The sequence below is a fragment of the Hemiscyllium ocellatum genome, chromosome 14 (genome assembly GCF_020745735.1).
Source record: "Hemiscyllium ocellatum isolate sHemOce1 chromosome 14, sHemOce1.pat.X.cur, whole genome shotgun sequence".
NCBI classification, from domain to species: Eukaryota; Metazoa; Chordata; class Chondrichthyes; order Orectolobiformes; family Hemiscylliidae; genus Hemiscyllium; species Hemiscyllium ocellatum.
In genome coordinates, this window is record NC_083414.1 from 58,715,577 (window position 1) to 58,740,507 (window position 24,931).

The 24,931-nt window shown below is 43.5% G+C and overlaps 1 protein-coding gene across 1 annotated transcript in view; it reads left to right on the forward strand.

Moving 5' to 3' along the window:
* Window positions 1-24,931, forward strand: part of LOC132822385 (metabotropic glutamate receptor 7-like) — a 750,094-nt gene that overhangs the window by 340,953 nt on the left and 384,210 nt on the right. Inside the window, exon 4 of the mRNA XM_060835730.1 lies at window positions 1,871-2,025. Within this exon, the coding sequence (XP_060691713.1) occupies window positions 1,871-2,025 (155 nt within the window). The remainder of the gene's footprint in view (window positions 1-1,870; window positions 2,026-24,931) is intronic.

Below are 24,931 nucleotides of genomic sequence, written 5' to 3' on the forward strand. Positions count from 1 at the left end.
AGGTAAGGGGTAAATGTAGGGGTATGGGTGGGTTGTGGGTCGGTGTGGACTTGTTGGGCCGAAGGGCCTTTTTCCACACTGTAAGTAATCTAATCTAAAAAAAACATAACGGATGGAGCTAAGGTTTGGAAGGTTTTAATTCTGTGAAGTTGTAATGACTATCAATTGGAGAGTCTGACTTGCTGAAAATGTTTTGGTTCATTCTAAGCCTGATGTTCATGACTTTATTGTGTACTATATTCTAATTTTGCTCTCGGTTTTAGTTAGGCCTGGAGAGTTATTTTTTCATCAATGGAAACATCAAAACATTATCATAGTGAAGGGCATAAATAACTTCCTACCTCAGCACTGGTTGACGTCTCACCATATACATATTCAGAGTAGTCTCCACTTGAACAAGAACTAGGTCTTGATTTATCTGTCCTTGAAGTTTGAGAACATGAGATAACTAAAGAGAAGGATAATTCCCACAGGACCCCAAAAGAATTAAACATTTTGGCATAAGACTATCCAGGAATTAACTACGTGTTACCCTCCATCACTGACACAATGACATTGAAAGCCCCCTGTCTATTAAAACTATGAATTTAAAAAGACCCAAGTTAACATAACTTAAGACCAGAGATGGTTGTCTGCCACAGAATTAAAGTAGGAGGGAGGAAATAAATAAGGACACATTGTTAGTCATTTATAGAGGACGGTACTTCTGCATGTCCTTAATGGCTAGCCACTTGTCAGTTAACTGTCTGACATCACTAACAGGTGCATTTTCCATTGAAATGCCTCTACCATTGAGGGGTTCCTTGCCAACAAATCAGTGCTGTCCTTTGATACTATACAAATGTCGTTTTCCCTCTGGTTTGATGTTTCTTGTGAATTGCCTGATGACAAAAACCTTCAATAATTATTGTGTTTGATGGTGGCTGGTTTGAATCAAGTCAAACTAAGGAAAAACATGAATTAATCATTCATGCCTAAGCAGGGTTATAATTTGGGTTCTCTACAATGGGATAAAATGGCGCTCTCTCAAACGTTCCCCCCCACCCACTCTACTGTGTGGGGACCAGTCACTATTTGTGATTTTCTTTGAAACAAATAATTTGTGGTGCTGCAGCAAAAGTTAGGACTTACAACCAGTTGTCCCTCCAAACCTCTCGTCTCCAAGTTCGGTGGGCACCTTATATTGTGAGGTATATCAGGCTTTCAAAACTGATAGGAGGTGAAGCCTGCAGTTCAAGTGAGAAAGAGGAATGTTTTCTCATGGATGTGTCCTCTCTCTACTTTTCCAAACCTCTAAATTTTGAGATCAGCAGATGTTGAGCAGCAGTGGGGTGGGCAGGCAGGGAGAGAGAGCGTAGAAATCTGCTAGGAGTGATGCCATCCTCCACTGGGGGATTCCCTGAGGCAGCTCATTTGGTTGCCCCTCCCAAACACCTCAGAGGGCATGAGGGGGCTGACTGGAAATTCCAGTGGGCCTCCGCCAAGAGGTCTGAAGTGATCATTTAACCCGTTTAATAGTGAATCCCCATTGTATCCCTGGGGCAAATTGATCCTTGGTCATGATTGTGCCAGCAACGTAGCACACTGGTTGATGGGATATGTTTTTCAGCTCCCCCACAGAGGTGCCAGTAGCCTTCCCCCTATAAGCAAGTCACTGTTCACCATCACTCAACAGGGTGCTGCGGTTCAGTAGCCAGTAAACATTTATAGTGTCGCCGGTGAGTAAGAAAGGCAGGGCTGTCAGATTGGTCGTTTTTAAATTAACGTGCTGTATTTGTAAATTGTTACTTTTGTACCTGTTTAAATATTCCTTTTTAATGTGTTCAATCCAGGCTCTCTTGACTGAGGACCTCTTGGTTATTTCACACAGGCAGGTCCTCGCAGCTGCCAAAAGAGCAAATAAAGCAGGCCATTTTATCTGGATCGGCTCCGACAGCTGGGGCTCAAAACACTCTCCAGTAAAACAACAAGGGGAAATGGCTGAGGGGGCAGTCACCATTCTACCCAAAAGAGCCTCCGTGGATGGTAAGAACTTGGGCAGTTGAATCACTCCATTGCTTAACTGACATGATGCATCAGCAGTGATGAGCGTTCAAGACGCACCATCTTACTCATGAATATCACGCTATAGATGGTAAAGCTGACATGTTTTATAATAGAATAATATTTTTTCCAGCATCCTCATTTAGAAGTGCTATTGCTCAAACATTGGTCCCACTTGATTTAGCAGTTGACTTATTCTATCTCTGCAGAATTGTCAGCCTTCGTATCAGTGATTGATTTGGGTGTTTGAGTCTGGAGCACAGTTCTTTTCAAGGGAACCATTCATGTGCTTTTATTGAATGGTGTTAGAATAACATCAGTTTTATCTCATACGCTGCCTTTACATCTGTAAACATCTAGCACATAAGGGATTCAAACCCTTTTGTTTCTCATTGTTCTGCAATTTCCTGTGTTGCGTGTTTTTTTGCAGATAAAACTTTGGGTAAGAAATTCACTTATTTTGTGAAATTCTAGTTTCTGTTCTATGATTGATTAAGTCATGGCAACAGTCGTCCATTCAGCTGACTTGTTTCACCATTTGACAAGATTGTGACACGATATTTGACATTTTGGTGTCTGGGATGGTCTGGCCTCTTAATCCCCATTAAGAATAGCAATGCATTTTCAACTCTTGTAACTCTAGGATGGTCCCACAGTAGTCAAGTTTTATCCAAAATGGATTGCCCATTGTCCAGGCAACTTGCTCTCTTCTTTATAAGCTGTTCAGTTGGTCAGTTTGGAACTTTCTCCACTTCTCATCCTTGTTTTACGATCTCACCCTTTTATGTAAAATAGAGTCTAGCAGCTCCAGCACTGACCTCTGATGGCCCCACTTAAGACTGCTCTGCAGCTGAATTGCTCTTCAAACCCATTGTCGGCATTCAGTCAGCTTCCCAGTCATTCCCAATGTTTCAACACTGCTTACGGTTAATAGTCTTTTTCTGTTGAATTGGGAAGGCGAGGTATGTTATTTCATTCCCAAATAGTTTTCCACACCAGTTGCAGTGACTCAAGCAGGCAGGAAGGTGGGTGTAGTGAAATTGGTCACTTTGAGTGAAGTTTGGCTTCTGTAATCTTAGTTATTAACATACAAAAGATGCTGTCAAGCGACAGGATGTCATCGAGAAATAGAGGGTTGAAGGGTAATCTTTCACAAATGTGTGCATTGGGCACAGGGAGTGTAAAACACCCACAGCTTGAAGGTGTGATACTTTAACTTTCTGAACAATTTTTATGCTCTGACCCTCATTGCCGATGTAATTCTCTCGTGTTTGGAAAATATGCTGCAATTGCCTAAGTAACCAGCAGAGGGTGTCCAGAACTCTAGTTGGTACCAGTCATGAGCTGAACTCTCACTTGAAACATTCACCATCAGCACTGGGATAATGATTGCAGAGAGTGTGACTGCAGTGACACAGTCATTTTATAAGGTTCTACCTTCTCTATTTATTCAGTCTCAGCTCCACATGCACAATATTTGGACATTTCAGTTCATGCAGTCTTGCTTTCTCATTTATCTTTCTTTCTCCCTTGCTCACTGAGAGATCTGATGAAACCTGGTGTACCATTGATTTGGAGATGCCGGTGTTGGAGTGGGGTGTACAAAGTTAAAAATCACACACCAGGTTATAGTCCAGCAGGTGTAATGGTTTACCATTAATGGTGAGAATTTCTGATAACTCCTAGCTGAGAGTACTGGATGTTTCAATTTGAAGTCAATGTGTTAATGAATTTGAAGAGATGTGAAATTATGCTTTTGTGTTTTAAAAAAAAGCATCTACTATTCTGAAACTCTGACGCGAAGCCTGAACAGTGGTTACGGAGATATGGAGAGGAGCGTATAGTGGTTTCTACCTTGTCCATTATCCTGCTTGCTCTCTCTATAGATAAGTCTTCTGTACCTTGAAGTGGAATTCGCAACAGATTCATTGACACTGTGACAAATTGCACATCATTTTAAAGTAACCTTCATTGGTCTGTTGCATTCAATTTTATTTAAACGTGTTTGTTTTCTCCCACAATCCTTCAAGGCTCTCAGATCTGCTCTAATTCCGGCTTCTTGGATGTTATAGATTTTAACACCTTCAGTTCACTAAGATCTGGAACACCCAGCTTGCACCCCCTCCACTATTCTACCTCATTTTTCTCCTTCATAGCACTTCTGCCTGCTTCTGTGGCTGAGCTTTTGGTAATCTGACCAAACACCCTTTTGCATGGCCCAGTGTTACTTTTAATATAAAATGCGTGTGTGACAACTTCACTGTTTTATTACATTGGAGGAATTGCGTATGTAGTTACTGCTGTGTGAATTAGTTGAATTTCTGAGTGGGACTGAATGGATGTTTGTGAGGACAAGTGAATTCTTAAAGTCCAGGACTAGGATGACCTGGGTTCGTAAATAGAGCCATGTTTGTGCATTTATTGAAGTCAGTCCAATTGGAGGCATCAACAAAGCCTCTGCTTTGAAACATGGGTGCTTTGGAGATGTGTGAAGTTGTATGGTGAAGTCAACATGGTTCCCCAGGGGTTTAACCTCTGGCTGGGATTGGGATTTCTGATGCATCTTGTACCCAATGAACATTAACTGTGAGAAATTCTCCATGAGAACTGATCCACATCAGTACGAGTGGACAGGAGTGAAAGGGTGGATTTGGGACCTTCTCCAATCAGATCAATGGAGAGAGAGAGAGAGAGAGATGAAGTGACCTTTTCTAAGAACTGAAAAAAGTTCGAGATTTGAGCATGGGCTGGTTTGGACAAGGTCAAAAGGGATGGGCTGGAAGACAGATGAGGTAGAATGATATAAAAGTTAGTTCTCCTGAACCCAAAGGGAATGGAGATGGGCTGAGAAAAGATGTGGAAACAAAAGATCTGCTTTTTTTTGGTAAATAGAAGAATGTTGCCACTAATGCTCTTTGCTTAACTGGATCTTAAGTATATATTGATTCACAATGATAGAGGAATAACCATTGGTGAGTCTTAGCAGGTAGAGGCCCTGTTTGTTTGCTGATAGCAATTTGTTACAGGTTATAATTCGCTAGTTAAGAATCGTTGCGAAACATAGATCCAGTCCGTTCAAAATCCGGGGTGAATTTGTCAATTTCTCTGTATAAAATGGGATTAGATTAGATTAGATTCCCTACAGTGTGGAAACAGGCCCTTCGGCCCAACAACTCCACACTGACCCTCCGAAGAGTAACCCACCCAGACCCATTTCACTCTGACTAATGCACCTAACACTAACGGGTAATTTAACATGGCCAATTCACCTGAGCTGCACATCTTTGGACTGTGGGGGGGATACCGAAGCATCTGGAGGAAACCCACGCATACACGGGGGAAATGTGCAAACTCCACATAGGCAGTCACTGGAGGCTGGAATCGAACCCGGGTCCCTGGTGCTGTGAGGCAGTAGTGCTAACCACTGAATCACCGTGCTGCCCATGGAGCTTAAAGCATCCCTTGATTATCTTTTTATCTTTCTTATTTTCTTACTTCTTATTTTCCGAACTTATAGTATGTTTGTTTATAATATAGTATAATGTTTTCTCTATTTTCTCAATTTCTTTGGACCTAAAGATTTGCACCGAGGTAGTTTGTACCTAAGATGGTGCCACGTTTTGGCAACATTGTACACTTTTCACTCTGCTCCTGTTTGTTTGAAACTAGAGTACACGTCACAGTAAACCTAATTCAAAATGTAATCATTTTCAGAGCCAACACCTTGGATAACATTGCTTGGAGGAAGTATGCTGCTGACTGGGGACAAAACACCAGGGAAGAATAGGGAACACAACAGGAAGGTGGAGTTCAGCTGTTTCAGGCCATTTATTTCATGTTGAGTCTAGAAAAGCAGACGGGGGGCTGTTTTTGCAACTTGTTGAGCATCCACGGAGCACTGCAGTAGGCGGAGGACAGAGATTTCAGTGAGAGATCAAATCAGGAATTCAAATGACAGGGCCCCTGGACGCTCAGGGTGATAGTAATGGTGAGAATGGAGTTGCCCTGCAGAGCAGCCTTCCAATCTGTATTTGGCCTCACCAGTATAGGGGAGACAGCATTGTCAGTAGTGAGTGCAGACTAATGAGAATACAAGCAAACTGGTGTGTCACCTCGAAGGAGTGATTGGGGCCTTGGACAGACATGAAAAGAATCTGTGGGAGGAGAGTAGGACTTTGGGGGTGACTGAGGAGTGGACCAAGGTATAATGGAAGGAGCTGACCTTAGGGAAAGCAAGAAAGGGGAAGGAGGCATCTGTGTAGTGGTGGCTGTAAGTGGCAAAAATAGTGTGAAATGTTCCACTGTATCTGGAGAAGATGAGGTGAAGGGGAGTGTTCTTGTGTCTCTGGGATGGAGGGAAAAATGTCAGATTAAAAGGACGTACAACACCTCCTCATTTACCTCTTCTCTCCTCTTGGACTGAGGCCCTTCCAAGTATTACTTGTGCTCTGTTCAATGGTGGTTCACATTTCCACTGCTGCTCGTGTAGCCTTCTCTACATGGATGAGATCAAATGCAGATTGAATGGCCACTTCGTGAAGCACCTCTGCCCTGCCTACTAACATGACTGTAGCTTCTGATAGCCTGACATTTTAATTCTCCTGTCTGTGCCCATACTGACCTCCATGCTTTTGACTGTTGCCAGGCGAGCGCAACATCAACTTCAGGAACAGCATCTCATCTTCAAGTTGGGAACTTTGTGGCCTCTCGACTTGACATGACATTTTTTAGCATTTTCAGACCGTAAACACTTGATTACACTTTGTTTCTGTTTCTTTGCTTGCTTTGTGTCATTTGCTTTCACATGTCCACAGCAGCAATCTTTTTAATTATTTTCTCGTCCCACTGAGAGTTCCTTTGGTTCTGGAAGACTGAGTTGTCAGCTGCCCCACGGTCTCTCCTGCCTTCCGCTATCTCACAATTTCCCTTTGTCCAGCCAGCCCTTGCTGAAACCCTATTGCATCACTTACTTCTTCTCAGTACTCTGATGCAAGGTCACAAACCTGAAATGTTCGATATTTTCTCACTCTCCCTCGTGTTCTCTCTCGCTCTTTCTTGCGCACACTCTCTCTCGCTCTTTTGCGTGCTCGCTGTCGTACTCTTTCCACCTGCTCTCTTCACCCCCCAACACACACAAGCTGCCACATCTTCTAAATTTTTCCCAGAATTTCCTGTTTCAGTTTCAGATTTTCCAACTTGCTGCTGTATGCATCCCTCTGATTGGATTTAAGGAGCTTCTAGGGGCAAAGATATTTAATTATCTGAGGTAAAAACGTGAACAGTCCATTGTGGGGGAATCTTAGCTATCAGTCGTTTCACATGATACACAACACAAAGAATCCTTTACCGTTTACTTAGCATTAAACCTGAGACGTGGGCTTATAATATTAGACTACTGGGAATCTCCAACCAGAAGATGAAAGTTAACTGGGATTTTACAATGGTATTAAAAATAGAAATACTAAAATACATTGCAACAAACATTTAAAAAAAAGAACCGTTCCAGAAAGTGATGAATATATAATTAACAGGAGAAAGCCTTTGCAAAGTGACTTGATGTTTTAGCAGTGGTGATGAGTAAGGCTGAATGTATTTTTGGCTTCGTTGAAATGATTTCCAAGACTAGATTTCAAGAGTAGACAATTGCTGGAGTCTTGGTTATCCCGACTATCGGAGAAATTTATCTGTTCAGTACTTTATATTCTGATTAAGTTATCCCTGCAGAATCCTCCGAAGAATATGTCATACATAATGTTCCCAAATTCTGCTCTGAATTAAATCTAGTATTTGCATCGCTGTTTATCTCTGTGCAATCTTGTATGTGTCAATCGACTGTCTAATGCTTGTTCCTGTCTGGTTTGGCCTGTACTCAAACTACATCTTGCCTTTGATGGACTGGACGTGTGTCTGATTGAAGTGAGCGGTATCAGTTGTCTTCCTTTATCAAATACTTGAGCATTTAGGCAAGAACTATACAGATATCCCAGGAGATCAGAGTCACATAAAGGAATCATGTCTTCAGAAGTCTTGTGAAGTGACAGCTATTATTTGACATCCAATTGGTCCAGTCTGTGTTTATCTTATAGATGTGGGCTGTCGAGAGGGGAATGTAAGGCCATGCTGCAGATCTGTCCATCTGATCGGTGCTCTCCCTGATAGCATCAGTGATGGCGACAGGCAGTTAGCCTGCTGACACTAAGTGGTTGTTTTACAAGTTGTGGGGGAGTGGGAATAAGCTGTATCTGTATAAAATAGTTCATCTCCAGATGTGAGTGAAAATAATTAGGTAAGGAGTTGAAGTGTCTCTGTAAAGCACTGGACTTGATCAATCTAATAGTTTCTGGGCCAGATTCCCAACTTTCACCACACAGTCGAATCTCTGTTGTCCTTATCCAAACCCTGAGCAAGTCTTATTCATCTGCCATCTGATGCTTCAGTTTTCAAAACTCAAAAAATCCAAAACTTGTTTTATCCCTCCTGAGTGTAAGCTTTCCTGTCTCCATTGCATCTAATGCTGTAGAACACGTTTTTGTGGATTCCTCCAATTCTGGCATCTTTCATGTCCCTAGTTTTTACTGCTCCACCATTGGCAGGTTTTGCACCTGCCTAGCCTCTGTTTTTGTGATTCCCTCCATAAATCCTTCGAGCCCTTCCTCCTCATTGATAATGAACATTAAAGTCCTTCCTCTTTGACCAGCAGTTGATCATCTGTTTGGTACCTCTTAAGTTTGTTGTTTGATAATGCAGTATCTACCTTGTGATATTTTGCTACTTTCGTTATGCTTTGTGCATTCCCAATTATAACTCCATCGTTGCTGCCCATGCTATAATTGACTAGACTCTAAGCTCTGTAGTTTCCCTCCTGACACCTGTCCACCTCTCTGTTTTGCTTTCCTCCTTTGAGACACTTCATGAAGCTTATCTTTTGACCAAGCTGTGGGTCATCTGATCTCATATCTCCAGCGGTGGTATCTAATGTTCCTGTGAAGTGCTTCAGGAGGTTTGATGATGTTGCACAACTTGCATAGTGTAAGTTGTTATTGAAGGCACTGGACTAATGCACATAGTTCTAACATGAGCCTTATAAAGATTTATAATCTGTTGATTAGATGGCATCTCTGGAACTATCCTGTGAAATGTTAACTCCAAATGCTCTGTTCCCATTCTTGATATTCCTCTTTGTCTTACATGCTGTCAGAAAATATTATTCTATTTCAAACCTGTTGTATATAGACAGACAGTTTTCTCTGCTGGCATCTTCATGCATGACACTGAGTGGAATATTGATGCCAAAGCAGATAAATAGTACAGGCAGTAGATTATTGATGTTTTTTACTGGGTTTGTTGATGTGGGTGGCACTCGTTTGTGGCCCATAATGTGCCAACCTTTAGCTTTTTCAGATTGGAGACATAGGTCAGCTAGAGTCAAGGCAGTGAATTTCCTGTCCTGAAAGCTACTAGTTAATCAGTTGGATTCTTGTAATGTTCTGGCAGATCAATATGAATAAACAGACGAATTAGAGTCATAGAGATGTGCAGCTTAGAAACAGATCTTTTGGTCCAACCCGTCCATGCCAACTAGATATTCCAACCCAATCTAGTCCCCCCCTGCTCCCACCCAGCCCATATCCCTCCAAACCCTTCCTATTCATATACCCATCCAAATGCTTCTTAAATGTTGCAATTGTACCAGCCTCCACCACACCCTCTGAGACTTCATTTCATATTCCGACCACCTAAACCTATGCCCTCTAGTTCTGGACTCCCTGACCCCAGAGAAAAGACTTTGTCTATTTATCCTATCCATGCCCCTCATAATTTTGTAAACCTCTATAAGGTCACCCCTCAGCCTCTGACGCTCCTGGGAATACAGCCCCAGCCTGCTCAGCCTCTTCCCTATAGCTCAAATCCTCCAACCTTGGCAACATCCTTGTAAATCTTTTCTGAACCTTTCAAGTTTCACAACATCTTTCGATAGGAAGGAGATCAGAATTGCATGCAATATTCCAACAGTGGCCTAACCAATGTACTGTACAGGCGCAACATGAGCTCCCAACTCCTGTACTCAACTCTGACCAATAAAGGAAAGCGTACCAAATGCCTTCTTCGCTATCCTATCCACCTGCAACTCCACTTTGAAGGAGCTATGAACCTGCACTCCAAAGTCTCTTTGGTCAGCAACACTCCCTAGGACTTTACCATTAAGTGTCTAAGTCCTGCTAATATTTGCTTTCCCAAAATGCAGCACTTCACATTTATCTGAATTAAACTCCATCTGCCACTTCTCAGCCCATTGGCTCATCTGGTCCAGATCCTGTTGTAATCTGAGGTAGCCCTCTTCGCTGTCCACTATACCTCCAATTTTGGTGTCATCTGCAAACTTACTAACTGTACCTCTTATGCTCACATCCAAATCATTTATGTAAATGACAAAAAGCAGAGGACCCAGCACCGATCCTTGTGGCACTCCACTGGTCACAGGCCTCCAGTCTGAAAAACAACCTCCACCACCATCCTCTGTCTTCTACCTTTGAGCCAGTTCTGTATCCATATGGCTAGTTCTCCCTTTATTCCATGAGATCTAACCTTGCTAATCAGTCTCCCATGTGGAACCTTGTCGAACGCCTTACTGAAGTCCACATAGATCACATCTACTGCCCTGCCCTCATCAATCATTTTTGTTACTTCTTCAAAAAACTCAATCAAGTTTGTGAGACATGATTTCCCACACACAAAGCCATGTTGACTATCCCGAACCAGTCCTTGCCTTTCCAAATACATGTACATCCTGTCCGTCAGGATTCCCTCCAACAACTTGCCCACCACCGAGGTTAGGCTCACTGGTCTATAGTTCCCTGGCTTGTCCTTATCACCCTTCTGAAACAGTGGAGAAAGTGAGGTCTGCAGATGCTGGAGTTGCTGGATATACAGCGTATCATCCGCCGTCATCTCTGCAACCTCCAAACAGACCCCACCACCGGACATATATTTCCCTCCCCTCCCCTATCAGCGTTCCAAAAAGACCACTCCCTCTGTGACTCCCTCGTCAGGTCCACACCCCCCACCAACCCAACCTCCACTCCCTGCACCTTCCCCTGCAACCGCAAGAAATGCAAAACTTGCACCCACACCTCCTCCCTTACTTCTCTCCAAGGCCCCAAGGGATCCTTCCATATCCGCCACAAATTCACCTGCACCTCCACACACATCATCACGCACCCTATGTGGCCTCCTCTATATTGGGGAGACAGGCCGCCTACTTGCGGAACGTTTCAGAGAACACCTTTGCGACACCCGGACCAACCAACCCAACCGCCCTGTGGCTCAACACTTTAACTCCCCCTCCCACTCCACCAAGGACATGCAGGTCCTTGGACTCCTCCATTGCCAGACCATAGCAACACGACGGTTGGAGGAAGAGCGCCTCATCTTCTGCCTAGGAACCCTCCAACCACAAGGGATGAACTCGGACTTTTCCAGTTTCCTCATTTCCCCTCCCCCCACCTTGTCTCAGTCAAATCCCTCGAACTCAGCACCACCTTCCTAACCTGCAATCTTCTTCCTGACCCCTCCACTCCCACCCCACTCTGGCCTACCACCCTCACCTTAACCTCCTTCCACCTATCACATCTCCAATGCCCCTCCCCCAAATCCCTCCTCCCTACCTTTTATCTTAGCCTGCTGTACACACTTTCCTCATTCCTAAAGAAGGGCTTATGCCCGAAACGTCGAATCTCCTGTTCCTTGGATGCTGCCTGACCTGCTGCGCTTCTGAAACAGTGGCACCATGTTAGCCAACCTCCAGTCTTCTGGCACCTCACCTGTGACTATTGATGATACAAATATCTCAGCAAACAGCCCAGCAATCACTTCCCTAGCTTCCCACAGAGTTCTAGGGTACAACTGATCGGGTCCTGGGGATTTATCCACCTTTATGCATTTCAAGACATTCGGCACTTCCTCCTCTGTAACATGGACATTTTGCAAGATGTCACCATTTGTTTCCCCACAGTCTTTATCTTCCATATCCTGTTCCATAGTAACTACTGATGCAAAGTACTCGATTAGTATCTCCCCCATTTCCTGAGGCTCCACACAAAGGCCGCCTTGCTGATCTTTGAGGGGCCCTATTCTCTCCCTGGTTACCCTTTTGGATTGTCCTTAATTCTATTTGCCAAAGCTATGTCATGTCCCCTTTTGCCCTCCTGATTCCCCTCTTAAGTATACTCCTACTGCCTTTATACTCTTTTAAGGATTCACTCGATCTATCCTGTCCATACCTGACACATGCTTCCTTCTTTTTCTTAACCAAAACGTCAATTTCTTTAGTCATCCAGCATTCCCTATACCAACTAGCCTTTGCTTGGATTCTCGTTATCTCATTTCTGAAGGCTTCCCATTTTCCAGCCGTCCCTTTACCTGCAAACATCTGCCGCCAATCAGTTGTTGAAAGTTCTTGCCTAACCCTGTCAAAACTGGCCTTGCTCCAATTTAGAACTTCAACTTTTAGATCTGGTTTATCCTTTTCAATCACGATTTTAAAACGAGTAGAATTATGGTCGCTGGCCCCAAAGTGCTCCCCCACTGACACCTCAGTCACCTGCCCTGCCTTATTTCCCAAAGGTGGGTCAAGTTTTACACCTTCTCTAGTAGCTACATCCACATACTGAATCAGCAAATTGTCTTGTACGCACTTAACAAATTTCTCTCCATCTAAACCTTTAACACTATGGTAGTCCCAGTTGATGTTTGGAAAGTTAAAATCCCCACCATAACCACCCTATTATTCTTACAGATAGCTGAGATCTCCTTACAAGTTTGTTTCTCAATTTCCCTCTGACTATTAGGGGATCCATGGTACAATCCCAATAAGGTTATCATCTTTCTTATTTCTCCATTCCATCTAAATAACTTCCCTGGATGTATTTCCAGGAATATCCTCCCTCAGCACAGCTATAATGCTATCCCTTATCAAAAATACCACTCCCCCTCCTCTCTTACTTCCCTTTCTATCCTCCCTGTAGCATTTGTATCCTGAAACATTAAGCTGCCAGTCCTGCCCATCCCTGAGCCATGTTTCTGTAATTGCTATGATATCCCAGTCCCATGTTCCAAACCATGCCCTGAGTTCATCTGCCTTCCCTGTTAGGCCCCTTGCACTGAAATAAATGCAGTTTAATTTATTAGTCCTGACTGTATGACTCACTTCTGTTCTCAACTGTACCAGTCTCAGATTGATCTCTTTCCTCACTATCTCCCTGGGTCCCACCCCCTCACCTTACTAGTTTAAATCTTCCCGAGCAGCTCTAGCAATTCTCCCGGTCAGTATATTAGTCCCCTTCCAATTTACGTGCAATCTGTCCTTCTTGTACAAGTCACTTCTTCCCAAAAGAGATTACAATGATCCAAAAATATGAATCTTTTGCCCATACACCAGCTCCTCAGCCATGCATTCATCTGCTCTATCCTCCTATTCCTGCCCTCACTAGCTCGTAGCACTGGGAGTAATCCAGATATAACTACCCTTGAGGACCTCCTTTTAAATTCTTGCCTAACTCTCTCTAATCTCCTTTCAGAATCTTAACCTTTTCCCTTCCTATGTCGTTGGTTCCAATGTGGACAATGACCTGCTGGCCTCTCTCCCCCATGAGAACATTCTGCACCCTCGCTGAGACATCCTTGATCCTGGCACCAGGGAAGCAACACACCATTCTGCTTTTTCTTTGCTGGCCACAGAAACGTCTGTCTGTACCTCTGACTAGAGAATCCCCGAACACAATTGATCTCTTGGAACCCGACATACCCCTCGTTGCATTAGAGCCAGTCTTAATACCAGAAACTTGGCTGTTCGTGCTACGTTCCCCTGAGAATCCAATCCCCCCCCCTCCCCCCACCACATTTTCCATAACAACATACCTGTTTGAAATAGGTATATTCACAAAAGACTCCTGCATTAGCTGCTTACCTCTCTTACCTTTCCTGGAGTTAACCCATCTTCATGACTGTATCTGAGACTTCACACTCCTTCCTATAACTGCCATCCATCACATACAGTTGCAGTTGTAAATTCCTCATTGCTTCGAACTGTCTCTCCAACCGATCCATTCGATCTGATAAAATTCACAGCCCACAGCATTTATGGCATGTTGCAATGGTGGGATTTGATCTGTGGGTTATACCTCAAGTACTACAAAGCTATCCCACCTTTGTTGCTTCCCAATCCAGTGAGGCTGCAGGGATAGAGTGTGAGACTGAACCTGGCTTGCAGAGGCTGCCATATGTTAGGGTCACTCCACCCGAAATGTTAACTTTGATTCCTCTCCACAACTTGTCAAACAACTCCTTCGTGTCAGCAGGTTAACTGTCTGTCGCCATCACTGATGCTATCAGGGAGAGCACCGATCAGATGGACAGTTCCACAGCATGGCCTTACATTTCCCTCTCTACAGCCCACCACTATAAGACAAACACAGACTGGATCAATTGGGTATGAGCTACTAGCTTTCACTTCACAAGGCTTGTGAAGACTTGATTTCTTTGTGTGATCTATAGGGAGAGGCTGAATAGTCTGGGGTTGTTTTCCCTGGAGTGTTGGAGGCTGATGGGTGACCTTGGCAAGGTTTATAAAATCCTGAGGGGCATGGAAAGGATAAAAAGACCTGGTGTTTTCCCTCGGGTAGGGGAGTCCAAACTAGACGGCATATGTGTAAGGTTCGAGGGGAGACATTTAAAAGGGACCGATGGGGCAACTTTTTCACGCAAAGGGTAATGCGTGTATGGAATGAGCTGCCAGATGATGTGGTGGAGGCTGGTACAGTTACTGCATTTAAATGTATCTGGATGGGTATATGAATAGGAAGGGTTTAGAGGGGTATGGGCCAAGTGCTGGCAAATGGGACTATATTAGATCTGCGCAGCATGGACAAGTTGGACCGAAGGGTCTGTTTCCGTGCTGTACATCTCTCTGCCTCGATAACTGCGGAATTTATCTAGCAATTTCTGTTGTTTCTGATTTACAGCATCTGCAGTACTTTCGGTTTTTATTCAGTCTTAAGGGGATTGGGGCAAACCTAGCCTGTTAAGAATATGCCACACCATATGTAGCATTCCTTTCCATGGCCACCCTCATCCCAAACCACATGGGCCACTCAGATCTGACCGGCACATAAGGAAATATGCATGGGTCAAATAGTGTACATATTGCAATTTGAATTCACTTCAACTATTTCCATAAAATGGATGGGACCTTGAGAACTAAATGGAGTGATCAATCAGGGAAAGAATGAAAGTTTTGGAACCACAGGGAGCAGTCTGTGATGCAGCTCTATTGAGAGGATGTTCAGACATTATTGTACCCCAGACTCTAGATTAGGAACTAAGTGAACAAACATTTTCTGATCCCTAGGGTCACAGACACTGGTGGGAGAATAATCCTGCTCAAAACATTGAGGCATTCTGATTGTAATATAATCAGAGGCCTTTCCAATGTAAATGGAGCACATTTACTGCCGCTCTGAGTTACTGACATGCGTCTCTTGTGACTCCAGACGGAGCACAGTAAGTGAAAACAATGGCTATAAGAATGGCTACTAAATGGTGAAACATGTCAGGAAGCAGGCAACACAAATCAAAGGAGGAGAAAGTGAGGACTGCAGATGCTGGAGATCAGAGCTGAAAATGTGTTGCTGGAAAAACGCAGCAGGTCAGGCAGCATTCAAGGAACAGGAAATTCGGGCATAAGCCCTTCATCAGGAATGAGGAAAGTGTGTCCAGCAGTCTAAGATAAGAGGGACTTGGGGGAGGGGCGATGGAGATGTGATAGGTGGAAGGAGGTCAAGGTGAGGGTGATAGGCCGGAGTGGGGTGGGGGCGGAGAGGTCAGGAAGAAGATTGCAGGTTAGGAAGGCGGTGCTGAGTTCAAGGAGAGAAGTAAGGGAGGAGGTGTGGGTGCAAGTTTTGCATTCCTTGCAGTTGCAGGGGAAGGTGCTGGGAGTGCAGGTTGGGTTGGTGGGGGGTGTGGACCTGACGAGGGAGTCACGGAAGGAGTGGTCTTTTCGGAACGCTGATAGGGGAGGGGAGGGAAATATATCCCTGGTGGTGGGGTCCGTTTGGAGGTGGCGGAAATGATGGCGGATGATGCGCTGTATATGGAGGTTGGTGGGTGAGAAACAGTGGGGTTCTGTCCTGGTGGCGGTTGGAGGGGCAGGGCTCAAAGGCAGAGGAGCGGGAAGTGGAGGAGATGCGATGGAGGGCATCACCGATCGACGTCTCTCCAAGGCCCCAAGGGATCCTTCCATATCCGCCACAAATTCACCTGCACCTCCATCATCTATTGCATCCGCTGCACCCGATGTGGCCTCCTCTATATTGGGGAGACAGGCCGCCTACTTGCGGAACGTTTCAGAGAACACCTCTGGGACACCTAGACCAACCAACCCAACCACCCCGTGGCTCAACACTTTAACTCCCCCTCCCACTCCACCAAGGACATGCAGGTCCTTGGACTCCTCCATCGCCAGACCATAACAACACGACGGTTGGAGGAAGAGCGCCTCATCTTCCGCCTGGGAACCCTCCAACAATAAGGGATGAACTCAGATTTCTCCAGTTTCCTCATTTCCCCTCCCCCCACCTTGTCTCAGTTGAATCCCTCGAACTCAGCACCACCTTCCTAACCTGCAATCTTCTTCCTGACCTCTCCGCCCCCACCCCACACCGGCCTATCACCCCCACCTTGATCTCCTTCCACCTATCACATCTCCATCACCCCTCCCCCAAGTCCCTCCTCCCTACCTTTTATCTTAGCCTGCTGGACACACTTTCCTCATTCCTGATAAAGGGCTTATACCCGAAACATCGAATTTCCTGTTCCTTGGATGCTGCCTGACTTGCTGCGCTTTTCCAGCAACACATTTTCAACACAAATCAAAGACATGATTTGTAATACTAAGAATATCACAATGTGGATCTCAAGGGAGAATTCTTTCTTTTCAATTTGAAGATGTTGGCATCTGTGTCTGGGAGCGCTGTGTATTCTGTTCTGACATCCATTACAGTCACTTGCAAGGTCAAGCACTGTCTGAGGCTGACACAGGTACAGATCTGCAATATTAAATCTGCTAGGTCTGACTATCAGCGTCTAAAGCTAATAAAACAGAGATTATTAAATCAATGAAATGAGTGTGAAGTCACAACTTGACAGACATGCACAAGAGCAACGAGCTGAAAAAAACAGTCCATTTACAGGGTCGGCTGGTGCATATTTGCTGTCAGATGTCTTATGATTGGCTCCTGACCTTGTGGAGGACTCGTCAAATATTATTTGTTCAGAGTTTCTCGAGTGCAAGCCAGCCACTTCTAAAAGAGTCCTCATGCTGTTTGGCACAGATTGTACAGTTAAACCCATACATGTTGAACATGACAGCAAAATGTTCACCTCTAACTAGCAGCTCATGTCTGGGGCACTCAGTGCAAACAGGATTTATGTTGCTGTGATATTTCTGCAGGTAAATAGATGACTTTAATCCCAGCCAAGGTTAATGTGTAAGTTGACAGTTACTCGGGAGAGGTACTGGAGTACAGTGGAATGTAGCAAGCAGCCAATAATCTCCAGAAGGGAAACCTAGCAATTAAAATGATTATCACTGCAATGTTAAGAGCTCTCATTTCTCAGCTACATGGTTTGCGGTCATGACAATACATGTGGTCTGCATTTCTTATTCCATTCTTCTTTCTTAGAATTCCTACTGTGTGGAACAGGCCGTTTGGCCCAACAAATCCACTCCCACCCTCTGAAGAGTCTCCCAACCAGACCCACGTCCCTACCCTGTTACTCTACATTTACCCCTAACTAATGCACCTAGCCTACACACCCCTGAACACTATGGGCAATTTAGCATGGCCAATTCACCTAATCTGCACATCTTTGAATTGTGGGAGGAAACTGGAACACCTGGAGGAAACCCACGGAGACACGGGAAGAATGTGCAAACTCCATACATTATCTGGACCTTTTACTTCTCTATTTTTCAATGAACTGTAACTAAAGATGCTGCATCTGAGATCTTTGTATCTAAGATGGTGTAAGTAAATGGCTGACGAAAATGAGCATGGGACATGAACTTCCCACATATGTCTTCTGGTTGGCTCCTGACCTTGTGGAGGACTTGTCAAATATTATTTGTTGTTCAGAGTTTCTCGAGTGCAAGCCAGCCACTTGTAAAAGAGTCCTCATGCTGTTTGGCACAGATTGTACAGTTAAACCCATATGTAAATTTGAACACAGGAAATAAACACAGAAGTAGACCATGCAACTTATTGTCCAAGAGAAAGTGAGGATTGCAAATGCTGGAGATCAGAGTCAAAAAGTGTGGTGCTGGAAAAGCACAGCCGGTCAGGCAGCATCCGAGGAGCAGAAGAGTTGACTTTTTGAGCATAAGCTTTTCATGATAATCTCTCCTGCTCCTCGGATGCTGCCTGACCAGGTGTACTTTTCCAGCGCCACACTTCTTGACTTGTGCAACTTATTGTGTCTACTCTGCCATTTAATGGCTGATTATGGGCCTAAACTCTGCTTACCCACCTGCTTCCCATTTGCCTTGATTTTCTAAGAGACTTTTTAAAAAAAAGTTACTATAGGCTTAAACATATTCAATGATGACACATCCATAACATTCTGGGGTAGAGAATTCCAGAGCTTCACACCATTCAGGTGAAGTCATTCCTCCTCATCTCAGTCCTAAACAGTTGGCCCCTTTTGCTAGAATCCCCAGTCTCCATGTCTACCCAATCAAGCTCTTTCAGTATCAGATAAGTTTTGATGAGGTTGTCTCTCATTCTTTTAAACTCCAGAGAATATAGACTCAAGTAAGTCAGTAAATAAGGCAACTTGGAATGTTTTTGTTTGATTTGGGGAAAAGAAGTTGAGAAAAAGTCAACTCAACAATTCAAGTAATGGTGACAGTGTGATCTGTCTTTTTGTACATGGTTGGAGACTTGTCGCTTCATGAAGTTTTGTTCTCTCACCATTATATATGGTGTTCCAGCGTGTAGGGAAGATGGATTGTTCCCCAGTGTCTATCTCTATCAGCCTGTTAGTATTAAGTGTTTGTTTTAATAGTCCATTGGGTATTTTTCACTGGGATCTTATCTTCTGCTTTAGGCACCATATTAGAATCGTAGAGATGTACCACATGGAAACAGACCCTTCGGTCCAACTTCTCCATGCTGACCAGATATCCTAACCTAATCTGGTCCCAGTTGCCAGCACTTGGCCCATATCCCTCTAAACTCTTCCTATTCATATACCCAACCAGATGTCTTTTAAATGGGCAGCACAGTGGCTCAGTGGTTAGCACGACTGTCTCACCGCCAGGGATCCGGATTCAATTCCAGCCTTGGGTGACTGGCTGTGTGGAGTTTGCACATTCTCCCTATAACTCGTGGGTTTCCTGCGGGTAATCCGGTTTCCTCCCACAATCATAATGATGTGCAGGCTCGGTGAATTGGCCGAGCTAAATTGCCCATAGTGTTAGGTGCGTTAGTCGGGGTAAATATAGGATAATAGGAGAGGGGAATGGGTCTGGGTGAGTTCCTCTTCAGAATGTTGGTGTAGACTTGTTGGGCTGAAGGACCTTCTCCCATACTGCAGGGATTCTATTTTTTAAAAAATAGTGTAATTGTAGCAGCCTACACCACTTCCTCTGGCACCACCAGCTGCGTGGAAACATTGCCCCTTAGGTCCATTTTAAAATCTTTTCCCCTCTCACCCTAAACCTATCAAGTTCTGGATTCTCTTGTGCACCTCCTCCCCAAGGCAAAACGAAACTTGTCTATTTATCCTATCTTTTCCCCTCATGATTTTCGAAACCTCTATAAGGTCACCCCTCAGCCTCCGCGCTCCAGGGAAAACAGCCCCCGCCTGTTCAGCCCCTCCCTGTAAATCTTTTCTGAATCCTTTCAGGTAGGGTAGATATTAAGAAAATGATGAAAATACTGCAGAGATTCTCAAATTTAATACCTAGGATGAGAGAATTAGGTTTATTGTCACTTGTACTCAAGTTACTTTTCACCATTCTTCTGTACTTTTGTATATAATGGTGCCATCTTAGGTACAAAGCACCTTGGCACAAATCTTAGGTACAGAAGATAGGGAAAATAAAGAAAAACATTACACTGCATTACTGATATACATAATATAAGTTAGGAAATTAAAAAATAAAGCAAAAAATATAGATTTTAAAGTATACATCCAGAGGTATTGGTTATGAGGAAAAATGAGAGAAGCTGCATACAAACTTTTAACTAAAAACCATCCACTTTCAAACTTCAGATTAGATCATGTGTGCCATTCATTGCATTCATGATAATTAAATAGATTTGACAAGGGTTTCCCAATGATGACCAGTTTTGATGAGATACATAGTTGCACAAAATTGGTCAATGAATAAATGCCTTAGAGGTCAAGTTTAAAATCATCAAAAGAATAGGAGGTGTCTTCTGAGGAAGGGTCACTGGACCCAAAATATTAACTCTAATTTCTCTCCACTGATCCTGCCAGACCTGCTGAGTTTTTCCAGCAATTTCTGTTCTTGTTTCAAAAGATTGGAGACTTTTAGAGAATCTCTTTTTCACAAAAACTATTTGACTGTGAGGTGGTCTCCAGAGTCACAGTAGGAAGCAGAATCCACAATAGCTGTTGAAAGCAAAGCAGGTAAGTGTTTGAAAATTGAAATGCGTTTTCAAACAAAAAAACAAATGTGGGCTTTGTGCGGCTCTTTGAGGATCTGAATTAATTAATATACAAGGCATGTACGGTAGCTTTAAAGACTGGAAAGGGGCCAGAGATTTAACTTTGAACAATGTGTCCAATATGTGATAACTGAAGGAAAGCCCATTTGGAGAAAGGAGAAGAAGCTTTGCCTCATGAGAATGACTTCTCATTATGAGCGAGTGGAAATGATGTGGACCATTAACTGTACTCCAGGCACCTACCATTTTCATAGTAATATGTGAAGGTAAGTTATTGTCAGTCCCTGAAAGAAAACATTTTCTACCTGCATTTTTTTAAAAATCTGTAGGCCCTCAGTGAGAGTAATACTGTGACAGCAAGTACATCTTAAATCAATTTTTGCCTTTGTCTCCATGGTGAGATACTGAGCTCTGTAAAGTCATGAAACACACTCAACTGCAGAAATTAAATTTTGGTTGGAAGTAAGCTGAGGGTTTGAATTTTTTTTTGTTTGCGAGTCAAAGAACTAGTGTCAATAACTTCATTAATCAATGCATTAGTGGTAATGTTTTTAATTAAAGTCTATATTTGCTGCGGTTAACTCTTTCCAATCACTTCTGAGACGATTGCTTCCTGACAATTTTCAGCATTCAAACTGTAGAGGACCACTTGTCATTTCCCAGTTCTTAATGCTATTCCATAGCCAAGGCTAGCCATCAACTGACACCCCATCTGCATATCATTGCCAGGCCAGGCATCAAAAAAGTATGTGCACATTGTTTTCTGGGATGATGCTAACATACAATGTCATGGAAATATACAGCACAAAAACAGACTATTGATTCAACTCGTCCATGCAAATGAGATATCGCAAATTGATCCAATCCCATTTGCCAGCACTTGGCCCATTTCCTACTAAACCCTTTCTACTCCTTTTTTTATTAGTACATTATCCTGATAAATGTCCATCTGTGATATACCTTGTAAAATGTTCTCCATCATCTGCTGTAAAATAGTGCAGGCTGATAATACCCTGAATGACAGAATCATTTATTGGTGCACACTCCTCAGGGTATTAATTACCCAGCATACTTCTAAGAATCCTCATCTAATTGCAATTGCAGGTATACACAGCTCATGTCAAACTTTGTGAAGGACAATCCCCCCTCCAGCTTTGGGAATAAATCCTCCATGCTGGGGATTGGGTATTTATCCAGCTGTGAAAAGCAATTTAACGCTTGTTGATGTAGTAATTGGGATGAAGGTGACCTCGTTAACAAGCTTCTTGATTGGCCCAGGTTAACAATCCCAATGTGTCACCAGAAGATTAGAATCTCCTCAGTTGTGGACTGACTCCATGCTAGCTTGTGTACTAATAAATAAAGGGTGCAGTTTGGTAATGCAGTTATTTGAGTTTATTACCCCTCAGACTGAAATCCAATCTGTACATACTCTTCCTATAGAATATGAATTCTCCTTCAGAAAAGATGAATGAGCAGCATGGTGGCTCAGTGTTTTACCACTGTTGCCTCACAGTGCCAAGAACCCAGGTGTAATTCCACCCTCTGGCAACTATCTGTGTGGAGTTTGTACATTCCCCCCCAGTGTCTGTGTGGATTTCCTTCAGGTGCTCCAGATTCCTCCCACAGTCCAAAGAAGTCCAGGTTCAGTGGATTGGCCATGCTAAATTGTCCATATTGTCTAGGGATGTGCTGGCTTGGTGGAAAAGCCATGGGAAAATGCAGGGTTGCAGGGATAGATAGGGGGATAGGTCTGGGTAGGATGCTCTTCAGATGGTCACTGTGGACTCAATGGGCCAAATGACCTCCTTCCACATTGTAGGGATTCTATAATTCTATGAATTATGAATATGAAATGACATGTGCAGTTCAAAAAAAATCTCTTGTTTAAAGAAAGGATAATTGACTAAAGGAATTCGCTTTGTTGTCATTGTTGTGCCAAAGGTAACTTTGACTCTGTAAAAACTCCATTCTGATGATTTGTCCCTTTGGCATCATTGCCATTTTATTTCATAGAGGTTTATACTGTGTTGAGATTTTAGTCACCATAGACCATTGAGGCCCAGTATTGACTCATGTTTGTGGTTTGGAGAGCAGGAATTACTGCAGAATCTGCAGCACAGAATCTAACCTGTCGTTCCGATACAGATTGGGATGTGGAAGAACTTCCTCAGCCAGAGGGTAGCAAATCTGCGGAACTCATTGCCATAGAAGGCTATGGAGGCCAAGTGACTGAGTGTGTTTAAGTGAGAGATTAATAGGTTTTTGATTAGTAAAGGGATCAAAGGTTGTTGCGAGAAGATCGGAGAATGGGGTTAAGAAATATATCAGCCATGATCGAATGGTTAAGGAGCCAAATGGCCTAATTCTGTTTCTCTATCTTATGGTCTTGTAGTACAGAGGGAGTGCTGCATTGTCTGATGTGCAGTTTACAGATGAAATAAGTAAACCAAGGTTTTGTCTGCTTTCTCAGGAACTGGTACTATTTGAAGAAGATTGATGTAGTGGCTCTTGTCCCAGGTCAATAATTCTCTCTTGGTGATCATCACTGGTTATATTAATCATTTATATCCAGTCAATGATATGATGTGGTCCATTTGGTCCAACAGATCCCTGCCAGGGTTCATGCTCCTCTCAGGCCTCTAACTAATTCTTCAAGTCACTTCAAGTCAGCAGACACATCTTTTCCTTGAGTTTATCTACATTATTATGTTATGGACCAATTCCCTACAAAACATTTCAAGGAAGTAACCCAGTCCGTAACCTTGCTCGTTTTTTTTAAGCAGGTGGAAAGTGGAAATTCCAGGAGTGATGCAGCTTGTCAAGCCACTTCGTTTTAAACAAAACAGAATTTATTTATAAGAACATCGAATGAAAAATAAACAAAAGAGAACAGAAAACCTTAACCTATCCAAAAACCCAACAGATCATCTCAGCTTAATGATTCTGTTCCCATTACTTGGAACAATCCCTATAACCACCCCTTGGCACAAAAGGTAAGAATAAACACATAGGATCTTACAGGTGAGACATCAGAGAGAGAGAGTACCAACCTGGACCTACTTCATTGGGTCTAGCAGCTTCAGAACACTACTGAGCTAAAACCAATTCAAACCAGAGAAAAGCTGAGCTGGGAGAACAGGCCACTACCCTTTTATTCTAAAAGTGTTTTTCCAAAACTTAAAAGCCTCCTGCCTGAGGCAGAATCTGTTAGCTATAATCAAACTGACCCTAAAACCCTTCAACTTAGACTTTTAGAAGGCTGTGTCTTTTACGACTTCCCTGGGAAAAAAAAAATCAAGGACACCATAACCTTGTTAAAAGAGCAGCATCATCGCAATTATCAAAGATCCAAGTCTCTGTGATGGATAGAGATCTCAATTTCTGATCCAGATCCGATCAATTACCCACTTACCATTGGCTCAGTTTCTTGTGTGAACTTTCAGGCCAGTGCCCCACCCAGCTGAAACAGCATGGATGAGTCCTGAAATCTGTAAAAGCAGGAGCAGATTGGATGGCGTGGAAACCAATGCCCTCTCTTATAACAGTAATTGCTGTATCTGTTGATGTTAATGGCCGTGTAGTCACTTGAATAGTTACTAAAAGATGGTAAATGTGGGTAATGGGGGCAGGCGGATGTGTACAGTAGCATGTGAGTGAGGAGGTGTAAGGTGACAGGTAAGAGAAGGGACCATCATGTAAGGAAGATAAAATCGGTGGGGTATGAATGAGAGAGTGAGAAATGGGGATGGTGAATGTAGGATAACAGGTGAGTTGGGGAGTAGAGGTGTAAGGTGGTAGGAAGTAGGATGTTGTGGGTTCATAGTTTGGAGGTTGAGGGGTTGCATTGAGGTGGAAGATTTAGTGCAAGTTGGATGAGGATTAGTGGGGTGAAGTGACAGATGTACATAGCATAGAGCAGCAGATAGGTATCAGGTGAGGGGTACTTGTGCCAGGCAGATGAGGGTGTAGGGTGGCAGTTGTGTGCCATATACGAGTGCCCAGTTAGTGAGATAGTAAGTAGATAAGTGGTTAGTGTAATCCAAAGGATCAAGAGGAGGGATGGGATTGAATCTATAGGGATTGGCTGTCCCATATCCAGGATGTCAGGATTGGAGATAGGGTTTGGGTCTGACATT